Here is a 12,851-nt window from a genome sequence, read left to right on the forward strand (position 1 = left end):
AATATTTCATTCACACCATACATGCTGAAATAAGTACATCTATTCTAATACCTGTAGGCTACTGCCCACTCTTCTTTGCATTTCAGGTATTTACGCTCTCTTGTGGAGACCATTCTGATTTACCAACATTTCAAAAAGCCTACCACAGAGCAGCCAGCACCAAAACAAGAACTGGTGGACTTCTGGATGGACTTTTTGGTAGAATCCACAAAAAAGGATGTATCTTCTGTTCGATTTCCTGTAAGAAACTTGAACTTGAATCAAAATGTTCTTAGTTAAAAAGACATATAAAAGAGAGAGATTATAACATTTTGGAACTACACAGGTGCTGATATTGGAGCCCACCAAAGTGTACCAGCCTTCATATTTGTCCATTAACAAAGACGTAGAGGACAACACAGTGTCGATCTGGCATGTGGCTCCTGATGACAAGGTAATGATTGGTAGTTATGCTGTGATATTGGTCTTGAATTTTGCCAACTATGCGTAAAGAGGGGGTATTATATTGTCCTCTCATGAAAAACAAGCCTGAAGAGGTTTTATATGTCAGCCATGCATGTTTCAGTAATCAAGCAGTCTCTCCCGCTCCCTATCCAAAACCCTCCTTATGGTTATCTGTAAGAAACTGTACACAACAACTTGACAAACCCAATGTGATGTACAGTAGGTTCAGTGGCGGGATGCATGCTGATTGTGTTGTGATAGTGCTCTGAAGGGGGAGTGACTTAGCACAGAGAGCAAAGGGAAGGGGACTCAGAGCGTTAACACATTGTTTTCAGCGAATATAGCATTTTTAAAACAATATAAAAAGTAACATGACGATCTAAATATGCTATCTGTTAGCAGTTAATACCCTACATACCCCCTCTTTACTTTTTTCTTTCAGCATAATTTCATTTAAGAAATATTTGGGATTTTAATTACAGTTCACACAATTAGTTTATTTACTTACATTTTAAAAATAGCATGAGAATAAGCAGATTTTTTGTGAATCTTATTATTGATTATTTTTATTTAATTGTTGTATCCATTTAATTATTATTTGAAACAATTCATCACAGTTTATGTAATGTTTTTGTTTTTTATTAAGCTGTCGTGTTGCGTTTTTCTTGTTTTCTCTTATCTTACAGTATTGATCTTTTCTTTAGCTCAGCACTTAGTTGCTTACCCACACATAAATGGAAGTGGTTACTCACTGGAAATATATCCTTGTAAATGGAGGCCCACATTAGCAAGCCACTCTCACTAGCTTTGAGTAAAAGCACTATCACCCACCACTACTTCTTTTTACAGTTATTATTAAATTGTGACATGCTGTGAGTGATTCATCTCTGTCAAGTACTGTTAGGAATCTTAAAATTTAGTTAAAATAAAGTTAGAAATAAATAAAAACGAAAACTAATACTTACTACAAAAATTACATGTGTTTTACTGCTGCTGTTTAAACTGTTGTTGTTGGTCCTTCTTGCCTTACCAGCCAGTGTAATAAGAGTGCACACAGGTTAATCCACGGCCCCATGGAGTCTATAATGCTGTGATTGGTTTGTGGTCTCTTTGCAGCACAAAGGGATCCATGAGTGGAACTTCAGTGCCACTTCAGTTCGTGGTGTCAGGTCAGTCCTCTCTATTTAATAATCAAACAGGTAACACTCAGTAATGTCACCATGACTTTGGAGGGCTGCCCATCACGGAGCCATGGCTACCTGAACACTGTATAGTAAAAAAGGTCACGCACTCTAATATTTCACTGGACCGCCTTTAGCTTTGATTACAGCACACATTCACTGTGGCATTGTTTCGATTTCGCTTCTGCAATGTCTCAAGATTCATTTCCATCCAGTGATGATGGAGTCTGACCGCTGCACAAAGGCTTCTCCAGCACATCCCAAAGATTCTCAATGGGGTTAAGTCTGTGGTGGCCAATCCATGTGTGAAAATAATGTCTCATGCTCCCTGAACCACTCTTTCACAATTTGAGATCGATGAATCATGGCATTGTTATCTTGGAATATGCCCGTGCCATCGGGAAAGAACTTGACAAGAGATGAACTAAACTAAAGAAAAAAACTCACTCTCTTTGATTATATACATCTGCAACATTTGTGAAGGGCATACTGCACTGAATAAAATCAAATCTATGTGTAAGAGTGAGACTGTGCTTACTTTGCTAAGATTCCTGTCTGGCTTTGGATACATTACTACACTTGAAATTCCGGAGTACCATCTTCTGTAGTGAAAAAAATGAGACCATGTTAGCACAGTTATAGCAGTTATAATAATTAAACTTTAGCCTTAATAAAGCATGAACAAAGACTTAATTCATAATGAATAAATAGCTAAAGAATTAACTTAATTATGCAAAATAAAATTAAAATACATTTTTTGGAACTTTGTTTCAGTAATCTAGTGATTTCTCCTGGGCCCTATGCCGTACAGCTAACCACAAGGAGGGTTCTTGTGGTTGGCTGTACGATCTTATCCAAAGCTCAGCTGACATGCTCCCACACGGGAATTTTCCATAAAAATACAACAGCATGATGCACGTAGTATCTTAAACAGAAATTTCTACTACTTACCACTACTTCATGGCTTTATGACCACAAAATCCTTCACCGCCTTATTTATCATGTGTAAGTGTGCTCCATTAACCATTACATCGTCAAATATACACAGTTAAGAATGATATAAAATATTAGCATAGTACTGATGTTGTATGATGTTTTGTGTGGCTGCATAAGCTACTGCTCAAGCCCCCTGCACATCTGTCCCCATCTCCCCTTGTGTCTTGGAGGACTTCAGCCCAAGAGCTGGAGGGTTGTGTTCAGGCGTTTCCATGGCAACCACTCTAGTCTATTCTCCCACTCAGCTGCACACAGTCAGGACTCTGGAGGACACAACAGTTCCTCCACACAATACAAGCGCCACACAGACAAATGCTTCTCTTGTCTGGCCTTGGCTTCCGTTGTGTTCAAGTTTTGGCTGAAAATGTTGCAGAACTTTGTACAATTTTGACTGCAGTTTTTTCTTTCTTCTTATTTTTTTGTGTGAAGTTATTCTAACGTTAAGTGTGTGTGTGTGTTGTACTGGATTGATTTTTTGTGTCAGATGCCCTCCCTTGCTACTTGTACATGCCAAGAAAACTGTATACCTGGCCTTTTCAGATTCTAAATAAATGTACAAAATGAGAATCTAATAACTTGGTGAAATGTATTTCCTAACTTGTCTGAAAATAAAATGCAAAATAACTAGATGCCCTCGAATGACTCTTAGCCCTCCTTTTACACCAATGTGGCTTTCTGACATGTAGACTGGAAAAAAATGGAAATAGAGCATACATACCCCTCTCCTGAAGTTCTAATAAAGGATGCCTTACGTAACCATATTTTTTTTCAGCATCTCCAAGTTCGATGAGCGCAGTGCCTTCCTGTACGTCCTTCATAATGCTGAAGACTTCCAGATCTACTTCTGCACTGAAATGCACTGCAAAAGGTTAGTCATCATCACTATTGTAAGCTATTATAAAAAAAAACATTATACACTATTATCCTTCGAGACTGCATATATGGCAGATTTGTTAGCCTTGTTTTGACCTTTACATGTCAGTTAGTGAAACCATTGCCCAGACTATACCTGAATATGCCTGAAGCCCATTGTAAAAAACAAAAAAACAAAAACTAATAAACAGAACAAAGAAGGAAACTATTTGCCACAGAGACCATGTGTAAACACGTTAATTTCATTACAGAAGACCAGATTTAGCTAAAGCTAGTTTCCATCTGTTTTTGGTGCCAATACCTGGGGACTACAATCTGACTGAATAGGCTTATGTGTATGAATCAAGCTCATAGATTTTACACTGTATGCCCTTCTTTATGATACCCTCCCCCCTTTTTTTTCTTTTGCATACATTTTATAAGAGATCTTCCTATTCAAAACAAAATATGCCAACAATTCAACTAATTTCTCATGTACACTATGGTCTATTGACCTTGTCTTAGTGAAATGGTGGTACATTGATTGGAGTTATACTAACTGTATAGTATAGTGTAATTGTGTTATTAGATTTGATTAGCCTTTTTCTGTCTACTTGTGGAGAAATTCTTGTTGGACAAACAATGGGCTCAAAGACACAACAACAAAAGACAGTAGACAGTGACTACACATTCACAACACAACAAGAGCATACAACGTCAGCCCAGTGGTAGCAGTTACCATGGAAAAAAAAACAAGATCCAATACAATACAAATTCTCAAAACCATTTCATCACTAATTTCCAGTCTAAGGGACTTACAAATTGAGCCTTGTACTGCTACTACACATACTGCACAGCACGTCTGAAAAACGTGTTGCACATTAAACAACCCGAAATGTACAAATTAGTCGATAGCTGAACTATTGCATCCATGAATGAATCCATATCAGTCCAACATTAATGCATGCAAAAATTCAGACTAATTTCTTAGGATTTAGGAAATGCAAGTCAGGTTTATTTGTATAGCATAATTTGTACACAAATTAATTTAAAGTGCTTTACAGAATAAGAAAGACATGAAATCATAATAGAACAAAAACAAAAGTAATTATTATACAATTATTAAATAATTGTAAAATTTACTTTAAAAGAGAAGAGTGCAGAATAAAAACCTGTCAGTCATATGCACAGATAAACAGAACCGTTTTGAGCCTGGATATAAACTTTGTCAAAGTAGAGGACTGTTTCACATTCGAGGAAGACTGTTCCAGGTTTTAGCTGCATTAAACTGAAACATGTTTAGTCCTGACTCTGGGCACCAGCCGGAGGCCGGTCCCTAAAGTTCTCACAGTGCGAGATGGTTCATAAGACTCTAACATGTCAGGGATGTACTTTGGTGCTAGGCCATGGAGAGACTTGATTTAGATGAGAGACATAAGAACCATGTAATGTAATTGGGCAGGACACTTAAATCCACTGTCAACAACGTGCAGAATCACCGTGTAACTGATTTGAAATACCAATAGAAATGGTCTTGCAAGAAATCATTACTTAAATTTTTTGTTTTTCATTCTTTTAGCATTTAAGACTTACTTCCCTTTCCACCTGTGCTTATACTAACTTCATCACGCAACTGTGATATTTTACACCTCCACTTCATCAGGAACACACCTATTTCATTTTGACACTACCCCAGCGCACCTCTCTCCTCCCTGTTACATGCAGGCTAGCACATCTGAGGCTCCGAGCACTTCTGGTCCTATTATGTGGGGAAAGAGCGTGGTTGTGACTCATCCCAGCTGCCAGTGCACTCCACATTTACCTTATAATGTACAGAAAAGGGAAGACGACAGGAGGTCACACGGGTGGTGTAAGATGGCTGCCAGATGATTGTCCGTTTGTACCACAACAACAGTTGAATATATAATTTAAAATAGTCGACTAGTGGCTCGGGACTAAAAGTGTACCAGACTTATGCTCAGCCACACTTTTTTGTGTTTTTTTTACACCAAGCTGCTGCCTATTTAACTCATTGTTTCAGCCACCTTAACTTTTCTATATCAATTACTGTAGTTAATTGATATAGTCACAATCCTATGTTTTCATCACTGGAAATATCTTATTTCAAATTGGCTTAAATAACCCAATTATTGTCCTGATGTGCACTTTCTAAATATTTGTGAAGACTAACTAGGCTGAAATTTAAGCAATATGCCCTCTCCCACTGCTGCAGCCATGTTCAGAGGCATGTGAGTATGACAAAGTGTTGATTCTCCCTGAGAGCCCAGCAGCGGTGATAAAGGTCACGTATTGTACACCGGAGCGTGGGAGGTGCTCACATAAACATAGCTGCACAACAGCTAATGGCACTGAAGCCCACTGTACCCAAACATGAAACAAAACTTGATCTTTATCATTTGACATTTTAGCATTTCAAGTGATGCACATTTCGTAATTATAAACGTCACTCATAAACAGGCAGATGCATTGTTAAAGACAGTCAGGTGGTGCTGGGTTATCTGGACCTACTTGTGCAATGTCCATAATTAGCTATTTCAGTTACACCAGATGCCCTTCCATTTATCAAAGATTGGGGCATTCAAGTTCTGCAGGATTGCAAGAATTTGCGACTTGTATAGACTCCATAAAATATTCTTGTGTCTCCATCAGGTCTTGTTAGAATTTCTACAAATTAGACCAATTAGTTTGATTGGAGTTTAGCTGTTCAAATTGATGTCATTCTCTGGATGTGTCTGTTATGTACTATGAACCGAAGTGTACTAATAAAACAGACAACAAAAAATCTAAGTTGCAATACTTAAAAAATAGATAAAAAATATCAATTTCATTTTCCATAGTTGTTTACCCTTACTGTGCTGACTTACTGCCTGGCTTGGGGACATAAAATCTTTGTTGCACAACTGTGGTTTCCATTGCAGATTCTGTGACCTGGTTAACAGCATCACTGAGGAGGCTTGGAGAGGTCCGGAGGAGGGGGACTGTGATGGTGACGCCTTAGAGGTGAGACCACTGTACACTGTATCTTATCTGATAAGATCAGGAAGATTGTGATGTATTTGTTGTTTATATCCGCACCAAAATATCTGATCATGATCTGAGGTATCAGAATATTGGAATGCCATTGTAAACAGTTACATTTGATGTGAGTAATTTGATTTCTTTCTGATTGTTCACCTGTGCATGTCTTGGGTGTTTAAATGTTACTGACTAATATGTGATACTGATACTTGATACTTTGCAGTGACATCACACTGGGGGTGTGCTTCATGCATGTTTATGGTGGAATGTTCCGCAGTTTCCATGGTGACACAATGCACACATTAGCAAACACACCCATATACATTTTTATATCATCTGAAAAGTCAAGAAACAATACAAAAAGGTTTTAAACAAGACATTTTAAGGAGTCTGTTATCAATGCAAGCATCCATGGTCCTGTTTAGGAGTTTGGTTTTCCACAAAAAAGGTGAGACTAACAGAAAAGCTGTGGTTTAATACTAGCTAGCTTGCGACTATAATGTTATTTGAAAGGAACTTGTATAACAGCACAAATCAGCTCGTCTGTTGTAGTTCCAACTAAGATAAAACAAAGCTTGGATTAAAGCCTAACTTGACTAACAGAGCTTCAGACAGAGCAGTGCCTACAGTTAGCATCACACCCCAGGGAATGTTGATGACATCAGCTACAAGTATCAATAAAATATGTCTGCTGAATGTATGCATAAGCATCATTTTTTAATTTTTTTTTTCAATTGATAAAATTCCATCCTTTTGTTCTATAATCCACCAATTATGCACGCCAAGAGCGAGCAAACTGCTGATTGCATCTGCGTAATTGAGCTTAAGTGTGTTTTGTTTCTCACGCCAACCCCAGCGCTCAACACTTGCTAGTTTTCTTTGAGCATAATTTTAAGCCTTTTAAATCCCATTCACAGTTGGCATCATAATAATGATTTTGAATGAACCCAGCAGCAGTTACGTAGCAAGGCAGAACAGACACCTGCCACTGTATTCACCCCTCTCTTCTGCAGAAAACGACTAATTAGCCAGACACAGCCTCGCCCTATTTTTACACTGCACACTGTAGCACCATCTGATGTGGAACAGGTTTGCGACGCAGGTGGCTTTTTGTCTGCAACAATAAACTCCTCCAACTCTGTGACTATTCATTTCAAGTGTTCATGTATTGTGCAAACTTGATTGCTATAAAATACAGCAAGGTCTTTTCTGGAGTTTGTCACCTGTTGCTCACCATGAGGAATTATTTACAGTGTCTGGAATGTTTAACATTATGGCATAAAGCTTTTCTATCTTACGTTTATTCAGTGTTGTGGAAGAAAAGTAATCCATTCCATCCAAAGCCTGGTGAGTTTTGAAATACAAAACAAAGGTTTATTCTTTGTTACAGCAGATATGGGCAGGACCGGCCCCAGGCCTGCTCTGGTCGCAGACCAGTAGCTTTCCAGTGTCGCAAGTCTCTCTGAGTCTCTCCCCTAGAGGATCTCTCCCGCTGGTCCTTGGTCTCACCCAGAGCATCTGAGCTCTGAGTATTTTTACCAAAATGACAAAGCTACATACATTTCAATGCAGTGACTTTTGTTTCACACCCATAAAATAATGAACTTTTACACCTGAGGACAGATAAAACAACAAAGGCTTTCCTGGAGGTTGGGACGGAGCCTTCACACATGTTAATGTCTGGTCTGGGTGTCTGCATTTACACAATGAGTACATTTAAATTTCCATCACATCAGTTACAAGTGTTTTTATTGCTTCTTTGTAAAACAAGTGTTTTACAGCATTCTTACTGGGAACGGAGTTACTTCTCCATAGATCTAATCTTTAACTTGACCTGCTTCTCCCCATGGAGTTTTTAACATACTGTGAAACATTCCAAGAGAATAAAAGAGGTGGAGAAGCTGAGGAGACCAATGATTTTCCTGCCACCGTAGAGAGTGAGACAGGAAGAGCTGAAATGGCAGTTAGAAGAACAGAGAAAGTGTATTTATGAAAACCTTGAAAGATCCTTGATATCAGGATGACATTAACTGACGACAACTTCCTGGTTTAATTTCCACTTCACAGGTCTATATAAATATTTCTGCGTTCTATATAATTCCTGCAAGCAAGAACAGCATTTAACACTGTGTATGTTTTTTTGTTTGTTACAGTACGATTATGAGTATGATGAGCATGGCGAGCGGTTGGTCCTGGGAAAAGGCACATTTGGAGTGGTCTACGCTGGACGGGACCTCAGTAACCAGGTCCGACTGGCCATCAAGGAGATCCCAGAGCGAGACAGCAGGTAAGACTCTGAAATAGAATATAGAAAGAGGTAAAAACACCCAGCTCTTCCGCCTTACAGCAAGGGCCCATGTCCAAAAGGCTGGGTTCACTTGATATTCTACAAATCCCATAGTTTAAATTGAGCTGAATGGTTGGTCAGAATTCTGTGGTAGAGTTTGTTGTTCAACTGTCAAATTGCAGATTGGTTGACCTGGGTTATGGTTAATATCTCTGTAATTACTGGATAAATGCTGGCAATTACTGAAATAATAATGGTCACATAGTTTCAGAATGTGGTGCCAACCGAGTTACACAGACCTCTGTCCTCTGTCTGAAATTATGACATCAAATTCTACAGCATGATCTCAAATTGTTACTCCGAGTGTTCCTGTTCAGCTTAATAAACATGTACATCAAAATAGACAGATACTCTGGACCACAGATGTAGATCTGTAAAGTAGTACAATTTTGTATAGGACCCGTCCTTCAAATGAAGCTTTAAAGAGTCCACTCTGGTCCACTCCTGGTCTACTCCTGGTCTTGCCTGGGATTCAGAATACACACTTTATTTTACAATATTTTATGAAGATGTGAGTCTGATCACCAGTGAACCTGTTTTCAGATGGGCGTGATTAAGAGGTGGATTAGCCCATCGGTGGCACGCATGGTTTACAGCATTGGAAAAAATAAAGGAAAAAAATATCATGGGGGGTTGAAAAAATTTGGATTTCTGTAGAATTATTGAGCAAAGTACTGAACTCTGTTAATCTGAAGTGAGATCAATATGATTTTATTTGTAAATGATAAGTGACCAATGAGCTCCTTCGTTTCACGTGTGCCACTGAAAAAAACAGATCTGATCATATGATCACGTTTGACTGGGCTAGAGGACATAGGGACCAGACTGATATCAATCTGTATAAAAAACAGAGATATAATTTTGGATTTGCCAGGCAACTCCCAGTCCCTAAAATATGTTAAAATAATAATTGTCAATCATAGCCACTTGAGTTCCTTGTTCAATGGACTGTGTTCAATGCGCACTCTTGTTTTAGCTGCTTGTTACCAGAGGACTGTCATGCACACACAGTTTCCAAGTCTTTGAAATCCCATCACTGTCGACCAAAAACACAACGCCACTTGTGGATCCACCCACTCCTGCTCGGGCTGTCTCCGGCTGAGCGACTTCCCCTGCACAGTGTGTTCCCAGCAGAGTCATCTAGAGCCAAACACGTGGGCAAAGCGTTCAGTTAATGCACAAGTGCTTTGAACAATGGTAGTTTGTGTGCGCGTGAGTGTGTGCGATATGACATGACAGTGACGCTAGCACATTGTTGTGGATCTGACAGATTAACTTGTCATTGGTTCTTTGTGGGTTTCTCCCTACCGTGGTTGCCACAGTAAAACAAAACATCAGGCTATTTGCATATAATGATTTAGTGTAGGTTTAATTCATTGATCAAAACTTGAGACTGGCTGATGCTATTTTTATTTTTAACTGTCTGTATGGTATTGAAATGCAAGGAAATGGATACATATTCTGTCCTGTTTATTTTATTTATTATTTTTTCTTGAGGCTAAACAGCTGTGCATTCATTCTAATGGAAGATAATGTATCCAGTTGTCATTGTTCAGGCCCGTGCAAGGAAATGAATCCTTTCCACAGCCAAGAGACATGGTTGCCTTTCCAACAGGCACCAATCACTCACCAATATGTGGGGAAGGGAGGTTTAGTGTTTTGCACAACAGTACAACAACTATATGTACTTATGTACCGGTCAGAGCTGGCATTGAACTCCAGCCTTCCAATTATAGGAATCTACCACTGCTTATTCTGACCCAAAGACGCTCCTAACAAATTGGCCTTTCCAGAGAAAATGTTGTCTTTTTTATTTATTGATTCAACATTAAGGACAAATGTGTAGTAGGACAGCACTTCAGTCTACATTTCCTGCCCAGTGATATGCATTGACATGTGGATGTGTTGCCATGGCAGGTACTCTCAGCCTCTCCATGAGGAAATCGCTCTCCACAAACACTTGAAGCACAAGAACATTGTGCAGTACCTGGGCTCCATCAGCGAGAACGGCTTCATCAAGATCTTCATGGAGCAAGTGCCTGGAGGTAAGAAACTATTACCATGAAAACAACACAACTGTACTGAACTGTGTTTATATAGAGTTTAATGTTTTTTATATTTTCCTTTTAATAATCCTGCTGTACATTTTAACTTTTTTTAAATCAAGGATTAACATAAGTAATCTTTGCAATAGACCAAATTATTGTTCTTTCTTATGTGTAATAGTAGTAATGGTAACAGTGATTATAGTAGTAGGGTTATGAGTTGTTTTCTCATTTTTTTGAAGAGCCTAAAGCAGTTAATATCGTCATTTTCAAAGTAAACAGAAGCTGCTGGTCATGACTCACCCCACATGTATCTCAGATAACAGGGCCATATTGATTATTGTTGAACTTTGCTCCATTCTCAGGCAGTCTCTCTGCTCTGCTGCGGTCCAAGTGGGGCCCTCTGAAAAACAACGAGCCCACCATCGGCTTCTACACTCGGCAGATTCTGGAGGGGCTCAAGTATCTCCATGATAACCAGATTGCACACAGAGACATCAAGGTGATGTGCTATATCTAACTCTGTCGTTTGTATTATCATTTAGCTATTTGTCTTACTGCATTCATAAATCTCAAATTTGAGTTTTTTAGCAGTCTTGAACTTGCAGAACTTGCCTCAGCATTAGGCAATCACACTTTGTTTGAGGGATGAAAATCTGGCAGCGTTGCCGTAGCAATTAACAATTCAAAACAAAAATATATATCTTTTGAATGGGCAAAAGTCCTCAACATGGCACCTATAAATAGGAAGTTGATACCATGAATATCATACTTCCAGGTGAGGGGCAAGAGCCAGTTTTTTTTTTTAAGTTTACATGGTATTTCATATAAATACCAGCAAATATTGAATCCAATCATTTCTCTGACCAGGCTCTTGTAATTCCCTCCTTGAACCGCCATCTTAACGTGGTGGAGGGGTTTGAGCACCTGATTGATCCTGGGAGCTATGCCAGGCTTCATGCTCCTGGTAGGGTCACCCATGGCAAAAAGGTCCTGGGAGACAGGTCAGACTAAGAGCAGTTCAGAAGCCTTTCATGATGAGGGATAAAACAAGGCCAGCTACGTTACCCGGATTGGCACTACCAGGGCTCCACCTCGGAGCCAGGTCTGGGGTGGGTGCTCGACAGAGAGCGCCTGGTGGCCAGGCCTTTCCCCACAGGGCCCAGCTGTGCTCAGCTCGAAGAAGGGAAGGAGCCACTGCTGGGCCCAGGACCTGTGGGTGGATCCTTGAAAGGCTGGAGTAAAGAGATCTGGGTGGCAGTCGAAGGCAGGGAACTCGAAGACCAGATCTCCGGACATCGGGACTGGCTCTGGGCACATGGACTGTCACCTCACTAGGGGGTAAAGAGCCTGTGCCTCACTTCCATGCACAGCTTGGACTCTGGAACCCAACTCCTTGAGAGGGGATGGACTCTCCATTTCTCTGGCATTGCCCGCAGGGAGAGGCGGCGAGCTGGTCTGGGCTTGCTCATTGCCCCACAGCTAAGTCGCCACATGTTGGAGTTCACCCCAGTGAACGAGAGGGTTGCGTTCCTGCGCCTTTGGGTGCTTCACCAGCACAGTTTGCAGTGCAGGTGGAGGACTGCCGACCTCGGCTGGGGATGTTGTTGGGGGGTAGAAGGAATAGGAACGCTGGAGAACATGTCTGGGTGAGGGAAGTCTGGGAGTCCCTGCTTAGACTGCTGCCCCCGCGAATCAGCCTCGGATAAGCAGAAGAAAATGGATGGATGGCTCTTGTACTTTCTATACACAAAAAGATCATACGTATCTCACATATATGTTATATAATATAAACTTATAGATGTCTGATTTGAAACAGACCAAAAATCCCAGTGTGTACACATATACCTTTATGTACAAAGCTGTTAACCTGAGATGACCCTCCATAAGCTTTTGGTGTACCGGGATCTACTGTCTAGGTTGATAATTGAAACTAACCAGGTTTGC

General features: G+C 40.0%; 1 protein-coding gene across 3 annotated transcripts in view; it reads left to right on the forward strand.

Moving 5' to 3' along the window:
- map3k5 (mitogen-activated protein kinase kinase kinase 5) overlaps positions 1–12,851 on the forward strand; it is a 73,918-nt gene that overhangs the window by 46,424 nt on the left and 14,643 nt on the right. For all 3 annotated transcript variants that reach the window (XM_055232280.1, XM_033990540.2, XM_055232279.1), the window contains exons 10-17: positions 87–240; positions 326–433; positions 1,561–1,613; positions 3,394–3,489; positions 6,413–6,494; positions 8,666–8,799; positions 10,777–10,904; positions 11,270–11,406. In XM_055232280.1, coding sequence (XP_055088255.1) covers positions 87–240; positions 326–433; positions 1,561–1,613; positions 3,394–3,489; positions 6,413–6,494; positions 8,666–8,799; positions 10,777–10,904; positions 11,270–11,406 — 892 coding nt within the window. The remainder of the gene's footprint in view (positions 1–86; positions 241–325; positions 434–1,560; positions 1,614–3,393; positions 3,490–6,412; positions 6,495–8,665; positions 8,800–10,776; positions 10,905–11,269; positions 11,407–12,851) is intronic.

The sequence above is a fragment of the Periophthalmus magnuspinnatus genome, chromosome 24 (genome assembly GCF_009829125.3).
Source record: "Periophthalmus magnuspinnatus isolate fPerMag1 chromosome 24, fPerMag1.2.pri, whole genome shotgun sequence".
Lineage (NCBI taxonomy): Eukaryota > Metazoa > Chordata > Actinopteri > Gobiiformes > Gobiidae > Periophthalmus > Periophthalmus magnuspinnatus.